At 39.5% G+C, this 9,718-nt stretch overlaps 1 protein-coding gene across 1 annotated transcript; it reads left to right on the top strand.

Annotated features, from left to right (window-relative positions):
* LOC109718469 (protein DETOXIFICATION 48-like) lies at nt 1,687-4,145 on the top strand. Its single transcript, XM_020244726.1, has 3 exons — nt 1,687-1,824; nt 1,990-2,768; nt 3,003-4,145. Exons 1-3 carry the CDS (start codon nt 1,687-1,689, stop codon nt 3,931-3,933), a joined length of 1,848 nt encoding a protein of 615 aa, XP_020100315.1. The 3' UTR covers nt 3,934-4,145.

Genomic DNA, 9,718 nt, shown 5'->3' with positions numbered 1-9,718 from the left:
TACTATTTAATTTATCAAAGATCTTCATGCTGCTCAAAAGTACAGTAACAATTTTTCTTTTTCCTTCAACTTTATTTTAACATAAAATTGTTATTATTTTTGCCAGATTTTATTATTATTATTATTATTATTGTCTCACACGAAACAAGGAGATTGTTTAATTTAGAATATATTATACACGTTGCAACTGTTCACTGAGATCGGTCCACAGCTGATGTGGTGGACCAGGTCCAGGGCAAAAAGAACCTCTCCTTCAATAGTCAATAGAAAGTCACTGTTCGAGTTCTAAGTAGCCACGTGCCCACGTACGCCCACCCACCACTCTACCCTCTGCCTTATAAAGCCAAATTTTTTTAAAATTAAAATGTGGTAGTGATGCTGCACCATCTGTATCTGTAAATTTATCTCTAAAATTTATTCTATTATTATCAAGTAGTTATACTTAGTATATATATATAATTATATATATTATATATAATGAGCTCCTATGTTTTAAAAGTACAAAGTTAGTAGTGCTTGTAGATTTTTAGCCATTGGGTTAAAAGATATGCGGTTAAGATGATGTGAGCCCCTAAAGTTTAGTGGGTGGTTGGTTGAATAGTATAATCTAATGGTTGAAAATGATCGAGGAGTAGATCTAACGGTAAAAAACTTACAAGCACCAAGTGCTTGGTGCATTTACAAAGCAATAGCCGGACTCTCTCTCTCTCTTCTCTTCTCTCTCTCTTTATATAATATAGAGTTGAGCTAGAATACTATCGGTAGTAAACGAGCCGTTTTACTACGATTGTTTTCGATGATAGAGCTTACAAATTGACGATCGGCTCCGTTGAACATGATCTATACCACTTGATGTATTTAGAATCAAATTTCAAATCTTTTCGATATCATTTGCCTAATGATCAAAGGGTTTCAAAATTTGTAATTTTAATGGTCGATAAGAGGCGTTTTCTCGTTTAACGGTGTAAAGATATCCAAATCAATTGAATTTTTGTTAGAAAATTTTGAAACTATTTGAAACAAGATCTATACTCTTGATCTTGATTACAAGACTCCTATCATTATTTTTTTTAAAAGTATTCATTTTCAGCCATTCATTTTTCTGTTCACTTGATGGATAAAAGAACAATATCGAAAGTACGTGAAATTTGATTTCTAGATAGTTTAAATGGTTTAGATCATATTTAACGGAGCCGACCGTTAATTTGGAAGCTCTATCATCGAAAACAAATTGATAGTAAAACGGCTCGTTTACTACCGATAGTATTCTAGCTCAACTATATATATATATATATATTTGTTTAAAAAATTATTATATATATTTTTTGAGAAAGATTTTTTGATTGATTTTGAAATACAGTAATACAATGCTGCTGCAGTGTAGAAGGACACTGGCCTCCGGCCTTTATATAACCACCAACCCCTGCCCCCCTCTCTCCTCCAAAACCCGCCAAACCCTCCAAAACCAACACCAACAAACAAACTCTCCTCTCTCACTCACATTCGAACACCAACAACAGTTATAACACACACACACACACACCCTCCCAATCCCCGCAGAGAGAGAGAGAGAGAGAGAGAGAGAGAGAGAGAGAGAGACAGAGAGTACGCAAACAGAGTTAACCCTACCATATAAATACATCCAGATTAACCCCACACTTATGTTGCTACTACTATACTAACACTATGTGCAACACCGCCTCCTCCCCCCTCTCCACCTCCCACCACCTCTTAAACCCCATTAAACCCATGGACGACGAGGACGAGGACGACGAGGACAAAACCTCTCACCAACACCTCCACCGCCTCCCCACTCTCTCTGAGGTAGTAAGTACTGCATGCGCTTCATATATATATATATATANTGCAATTAAGGAGAGCTAGAGAAACAGAGAGCTCTCTAAAGCTCCTCTCTCTCTCTCTGTCTCCATCTCTCTCTGTTTTTGCCTCCCTGTAGAAGCAGAGCACCATTCGTGAACCCCGCAAAAGGGCAACATCTCTGAAGCGCGAATCGACGAAACCCAGCAAGCAAAAAGAGTCCACCTTTGCGCCCAATTCGAATACTCCGCCTATTGCAGCAGCAGCAGCTGCTGCTGCTGCGTGGTGTCGATGGTGTTCCTCGGGACCCTCGGCGAGCTCCCGCTCGCGGCGGGCTCGCTGGCGATCGGGTTCGCGAACATCACGGGCTACTCGGTGCTGTCGGGGCTGGCCATGGGGATGGAGCCCATCTGCGGGCAGGCCTTCGGCGCCGGGCGGCCGGACCTCCTGGCCCTGACCCTCCACCGCGCCGTCCTCCTCCTCCTGCTCGCCTCCCTCCCCATCGCCCTCCTCTGGCTCTTCCTCATGCACCGCATCCTCCTGCTCTCCGGCCAGGACCCGGCCATCGCCGGCGCCGCCAGGGCCTTCATCGCCTGCTCCGTGCCCGACCTGGTCCTCCTGTCCTTCCTCCATCCCCTGCGCATCTACCTGCGCGCGCAGAGCGTGACGGCGCCCGTCGCGGCCTGCTCGGCGGCGTCGGTGCTCCTGCACGGCCCGCTCAACTACCTGCTCGTCCACCGCCTCCGCATGGGGATCGCCGGCGTGGCGCTCGCCTCCGTCCTCACCAACCTCAACCTCTTCCTCTCCCTCCTCGCCTTCCTCCTCCTCCTCCCCAACCCCAACCGCCGCTCCTGCTGGCTGCTCCCCGGCCCCGACTGCCTCCGCGGCTGGTCCAACCTCCTCCGCCTCGCCGTCCCCACCTGTGTCTCCGTCTGCCTCGAGTGGTGGTGGTTAGCACTAATTACCACTAATTACCACTACACCACCTCCTCCATATATATATCGCTTTTTCTTTCTTTCTTTCTTTCTTATTTCTTCTCCTTTTTTTATTTTTTATTCTTATTATTCTTTTTATTATTCTTTGTTGTACATCAGTACATGGCATGGCATGGCTTGGCTGGGCTGGGCTGGGCTGGGCTGGGCTGGTTTAATTAATTAATTAATTAATTAATTGGGGCTGGCAGGTACGAGCTGATGATCGTGCTGTGCGGCCTGCTGGCCAACCCGACGGCGACGGTGGCGTCGATGGGGATACTGATCCAGACGACGTCGCTGGTCTACGTCTTCCCCTCGTCGCTGGGGCTCGGCGCCTCGACGCGCGTCGGCAACGAGCTGGGCGCGGGGCGGCCGGCGCGGGCGCGGCGCGCGGCGCTGGTGGCGCTGGCGCTGGCGGGGGCGACGGGGCTGGCGGCGATGGCCTTCGCGGCGTCGGTGCGGCACGCCTGGGGCCGCATGTTCACCTCCGACGCCGACATCCTGCGGCTGACGGCGACCGCGCTGCCCATCGCCGGGCTATGCGAGCTCGGCAACTGCCCGCAGACCGCCGGCTGCGGCGTGCTCCGCGGCAGCGCGCGGCCGTCCGCCGGCGCCCACATCAACCTGGGGTCCTTCTACCTCGTCGGCATGCCCGTCGCCGTCGGCCTCGCCTTCGTCGCCCGCATGGGCTTCACCGGCCTCTGGCTCGGCCTCCTCGCCGCCCAGGCCTCCTGCGCCGCCCTCATGTTCTACGCCGTCGCCTCCACCGACTGGCTCCTCGAGGTCCAGAAAGCAAAGCAGCTCACACAACCTCCACCTCCACCTCCTGCTGCTGCCTACTCCTCCTCCTCCTCCTCCTCCTCCTCTTCTTCCCCTTCTCCTTCTCCTTCTCCTTCTCCTTCTAATGGTAGTAGTAATAATAATAATAGTAACGACACTTATAATGATGCTATTAATGGTCATACTAATGAGAGCAGCAGCACTATTAAGATTAAGAATGGTACTAGTGATGAGGACGAGGGTGATTATAAGTTGGCGAAGTTGGATGAGGTTGTTGTGTGCATTCATAATGGTTGTCATGAGGAGGAGGATGAGAAGAGGGCTCCCTTTGAGAATGATCATCCTCTGATTTATCTCTGAGCAGTGGGACTCTGATTTTCTCTTTTTCTTTTTTCCTTTTTCTGGGGGAGTTACGCATGGTCTTCTTTTATTCAGGAGTGAGGATAGACTAGATTGTGTTAGCCTTTCGTTTGATTCTCCATTTTTTTTTTTAATTTCTTTCTTTCTTTTTTTTGCTATTATGATTTTGTGTATTGAGGTTTTGATAATACATATGAGACTCTGTTTCTCTCTCTCTCTCTCTCTCTTCATATTTACATTTTTCATATTTGAATGATATATATTTTCTTGTAATATAATAATAAAAAAAACTAATATTGGGAGAATATATAGTTGTAATGAATTGAGTTAGTTGTTTAACCTTGCACTGGAAAGGAGAGAATCTGCTCTATTGTACAAAATTCTCTCGTTTCACCCCAATACTTAACTTGGAAATGAGAGAAAGAGAGAGCAGTGCAACACCATCACACACTAAATCCAAGCTTTTCTTATCACCCATTAGAAAGTACATGCTCCCATCACTTTAACATTCCTTTCTCACTGTACTTCGAGGTTTTTTTTTTTCCCCTTTTTTTAAATGACCTTTTGAGCTGTCCAGTCTCTATTTGCTCTCTTTGTTCTCCCTTCCTCATTTGATCATGAAACTCATTCATTCATCAACCAGTGATTTAATCCAATGTTTTGTCTTTGTTTTCTTCAAAAACAAAAACAAAATATTTCTTCTTTGTTGTTACAGACACTTGGATTCTCCACAGGAATTGCCAAGTCCAAACAGAACCAAGTTGGGCAGTTTCCCTATAGCCTGATCCTATGTTTCTCCACCCACCTCTTATCAAGAAAGAGAGAGAGAGAGAGAGTAAGTATTTTAACACTTTTCTTTTATGTCCGGACTTAGAGATTTTTTTTTTTGATAAATGTAAGACATGGGCTTTGAAGAAAACAAAACTAGATAAGATCGTAGCAGCTGAACATGACTTAAATTCAGAACGCACTATCTGATGCTACGTGAAAAAATTATTTTTCTCTGAAGACTAAGGTGGCGAAGATCGATATTAGCATGGGGCCAAACAAATGCTAGATGATAATGGGCGCCTACAATGGAAAAAGGAGAGAGAGAGAGAGAGAGAGAGAGAGAGAGAGAGAGAGATAATAGATATGAGATAGAAGAGGGGTGGGGGGGCCTGCTCCTAAGTCCTAACTGAAGAAGCAAACACAATCCAGCTATTATTGCCACTGTCCACCTCTCAGATGACAAAATTCTGAGCAGTAGCTCTGAAGAGGAAAATTAACAAACAGCACTTAGCCATGTTGCCCTCCCTCACTCAGTCACTCTCCCCTCCTCTTTCCTCCCATTTCTTTCGTTTTATTTCCTCATACACAAATCCATGCACCAAAAAAACCAAAAAAATTAGGCTAGCTACACCTACGTCTCCCTATACACAATTGCACCTTCTCGACTATTGCTGGATCTAATAATAACAATAATAATTATCCTTTGAAACAAAAATCCATCTACTTCAACTTGCTTGGTACGTGCGCCGCAGCTCTCTCTCTCTCTCTCTCTCTCTCTCTCTCTCTATTAGATATTTTAACTAGAAATAACGATATCTAATCAAAAGTCTCCACACTTCATGCTGCAGCAAAGTATAAGAACAAATATCTTAAAACATTACTGTTGAAAAATGGATCATTATGCTGCAGCAAAGGATAAGAACAAATATCCTAAAACATTAATTACTGTTGAAAACTGGATCATTTTGAATCTGCTATCTGATCTTTCAAAATTTTGATTTCACTATCCAACCGTTCAATTTCTTTGATTCGAATCAGTAAACGACGCTCTTCTTACTTCAAAATTTAAATTAATTTTTTTTGTTTTAGTGAATTTATAATTGCGAGAACTGGACGAAACATATCGATTAAATTTGTAAAGATAAACGACGAAGTCAAATTATGAAATAAAAATATCGTTGACCGACACGAATCAAACAAATCTAAAAACTGAATAGTAAAACTAAAATTTTAAAAATTAAATAATCGGTTAATTAAAAATAATTTATAGATTAGATAAGTTGTGTTATATATGCTCTCACCTCATCTATCTCTTTCTCTCTGTCTCACTTGTCTCCATCCTGTGTACCATCCAAAGTACTCTTTGGAACCATCTACTGCTTTTCACATCTTGCCGTGACATGAGGGGAAAGGAAGGGCCGGCCCAAGCAGGGTTTCATGCAATTTTGTTGGCTTCTTTTGGCTGTGGTGAGCAATTGAGTGCATTAATAAATTAGTAACTACATCCTTAAAATACCATGGAACCATGCATACATTATTTCCCTTCATCTCCCTTTTTCATTAATTTCACTTCATCTCTCTCTTCCTTTACTCTAATTAATCTCCCTCTTAGTGGGGAACTAGGAATATTATAAATGGATTTGTTTAGCCTGCAAATTATCTGAATCCGAATTTGATTTCGAACATGACAGTTTTAATTGAAACTATATTATTGTATGTGTTTGGTTATGAAGGCAATAATTTGAGACCCGACAGATTCGACTGAAGTGCCAACAAAGCTGATGTTGAATGAGAAACACCAGTGAGGGTCTTATCAAAAAAGAAAAGAAAAGAAAGGATTTTACCATTTTCGTTGCCTATGACAAGATTTATTATTTATATATAGGAGAATTAATTACTAGGCCGATTAGGTATAAGTTCGAAAAGCACTCGATCGACACCTTCTACATGCTTGTTATATATCATGAGTGTGAGATTGCTATAGAATTTAAAATTGAATAGTTGAAGTTTAGTGTTAGCTGGTACTGGCTAGTACTGAAGTATGATCAAGCCACTAACAAAGCCTGTTCAAATAAAATTTCTTAAAATTTAAATAAACATACTAGTTGCTTTCATTCATTTCCTTTTTTTCCTTTCTTTTTCTTTCTTTTTGAAAAAGCTACTAGATGCTAATGATGGTACAATAACACTAACATTTTTGTTTTTTTATGGCCACTGGCTAGCATTTAGTCCAATTATTATAAATTAAGTCAATAAAACTCTTTTAATTCCAATAAGACTCTTTTAATTGTTTATCTACGTTATTTATAAACTATTCCTCAAATCTAGCTTCATAAAGAGGTCTTTAATTAAGTTTGATTATAAATCGACCAATCCATGATGCTCTTTTTGATAACTTGCACCTTTATTTTTTTTTTTAATTTAAAGAAGCACTACGAAAGAATATTGGAAAGTGAGTTTACACATATAAATCAAACAATTTGGCTCTAACAATGTCCATGAAATGAGATTAAAGAACATAATATGCAAAGATTCAATTAGAATTTGTAGTACATTGCAATTAAGTCTCTTATAAATAAATCTAAAATTTAACAATAATTTACGATAGAGTTGGAACCTTCATAGAACTATAATATCAAGAGCTGCATAGTTAAAGTTGCTTGCTCATTTAAAATGTAGTATAACTTGAATATATATATTAGACCTTTTGACTGAAATTTATGCCCTATACTCATTTGAAGAATCTTTTTTTTTTTCTAATTATATATTCAATTAAAACTATTGATTTAATTTAATTATGGACACTTAAGAAGCTATAAATAACTTTTTAAAATGATAAAATTTGGTTTGTAAAAGTTCAAATGCCCTAGAAGTGTTGATTGTCGGTTCCAATGCACTAATATCCCAAACTAAGTGGAAGAACCAAGAGGATCATCCTCTAAAAATATTTTAATTCAGTAAAATCTCAATAGACGTATAAGTTTGACCACCTACATATGTACGTATCATGATCCAACAAATGTTAGGACATATATATTTATATATTGAGACCAAATTAATGGCCTAAAACTTTAGGAGTGGACATAGTGTATATAAGACCGACAATTTTGTTGGATCACATAATTAATGGTTATATATAAACTTATATTTATGTCTATATGAATTTGGACCAATGAAACCATATCATGCATCTTTTTTAAGGATAATATATAAATCCAGTGCATATAAATGTTCATGTTGTATAGAATCTTACTAAGTTATCATGTAATGATGAGTATCCCCCTTTTCTATACGTAGGTTGACGACACTTAGCATGTCAAAGGTTGAAATATATACTTAACTAAAACAAAAGAGCATAAGCGAGTCCACAAAAAGTGAGTCCATAAAAAGAAAAGTAAACTAAACAAATGACTAATTAATGTTTCATACAAGTTTATTATATGAAGTAAATTAATTAGATGGCCCCAAACATTTGGAACTCCATTTGCAGGATTAGCTTAAAAAATTGTATGCATTGATCGAACCTTGTGGTTGCCACTCAAAACCTCATCTTTTTCCTTCTTTTTAATATCCTTAAAATTATATATTCCTAGTAGCTTCTTAAACAAAGTCATCCTTAAGTAAATTTTATATGGTGAAAGGCAAACACAACCACTTAAACCACATCAAGAGATTTTATATAAGTACTATTTTCGCAAACCAATGGGTCGAATCATTGCATGCCACGTGCAACACTGTCGTGGAATTATTATTATTATTATTTTCAAAAAGAACTCGAACGCTAGTATGATAAGTGCCACTTTTCTAACAACACTTTTTATACCACCAAGATATATATATATATATATATATATATATATATATNGTGTAATAAATCTCCTTTTATTTTTTTTTTTCCTATTAAATACTACTAAGTTTACAACCAAGTGGCCTCATTGGTGGAGGCAATAAGTTGGTAGGGCATGGTATAGCTCCATAAACATGTGCAAAAAGATTAAAAAAAAAAGAGGGAATTAGAGGAAGAGTTTTTTTTGTGGCCATATTTTTGCTCAAAGGGTTTACTTTGACCATGTCCAAATTTGGTAAAAGGATTAGTCTCCTGTCTCAATTCTCATGTTTTCTTCATTAAAAAAAAAAAAAAAAATGCTCGATCGTTTATTGAGTGTTCCTTATCTTTCTCCACTTGAATAATAGGTTGGCTAAGCACCACTACCACAAAAGGATATATGTAGGATCTATAGAGATCTAGTAGTAGCTTAGTATTGTGGTTTAGGGTTTTTAGATATATAGCTTTCCTACGTGGCATTGACACTTTTATATATGTGGCCACCTCATACTAATTATTCTATTCATCCACTCCCTCAATACGTGCCCCTTTTGATATCTTTAAAGAGTGGGGGGAGAGAAATTATTCCCTCAAATTGGTTCACCACATCATCTGTGGACCTGACGTGACATTGATCCCCTACTCGAACATGTTTAATTTCTTATGTTCAAGTCCAAGCTAACCCAAGGATGGTTTGGTTTGAACTTTGATTGTGCAATTGATTAATTCATCAGGAGATCTGTGCACCGTGGCTCAGTTAATTTTCGTTTCTTCGGTAAATTTTAGTTTACCTGCTTAGTTTTTCAATAAATTTAAAACTATAATTTGTAATTAACATACATACGAAATAGAACACATAAGATCAGATAGAGATCTGATAAAGAGTGAAGTTCAGTTGAAGCGTGTACTAACAAAATTGATCGGCCACAAAAGTATAATTTCTGAAAGATGATTGACCGGTCCATAGGTGACACCGTGGAGTTGGTCCACGCAAGAATTGCTAATGTGAATGCCAAGTGGGCTCCACATTATATATTGCACGCACCCACTAAAATTGGACCAAAGCACACACTAAATATTTCTCTTAATTTTAATATATATACACATATAGGTTAGGGCTACTATTGGATAAAGGGCTGTGCTGTTAGTACAATACTGATTCCCGATTTAGTATAATAGTGATTCCTA

The sequence above is a fragment of the Ananas comosus genome, linkage group 12, assembly GCF_001540865.1.
Source record: "Ananas comosus cultivar F153 linkage group 12, ASM154086v1, whole genome shotgun sequence".
NCBI lineage: Eukaryota > Viridiplantae > Streptophyta > Magnoliopsida > Poales > Bromeliaceae > Ananas > Ananas comosus.
Note: the sequence above shows the minus strand (reverse complement) of the source record. Positions and strands in the feature narration are given on the sequence as shown.

Coding starts and splice junctions, on each gene's coding strand:
- LOC109718469 (XM_020244726.1), top strand. CDS start 1,687: ATGTGCAACACCGCCTCCTCCCCCCTCTCCACCTCCCACCACCTCTTA. Junction 1,825..1,989: donor GCCTCCCCACTCTCTCTGAG/GTAGTAAGTACT, acceptor ACCCCGCAAAAG/GGCAACATCTCTGAAGCGCG. Junction 2,769..3,002: donor GTCTGCCTCGAGTGGTGGTG/GTTAGCACTAAT, acceptor TGGGGCTGGCAG/GTACGAGCTGATGATCGTGC.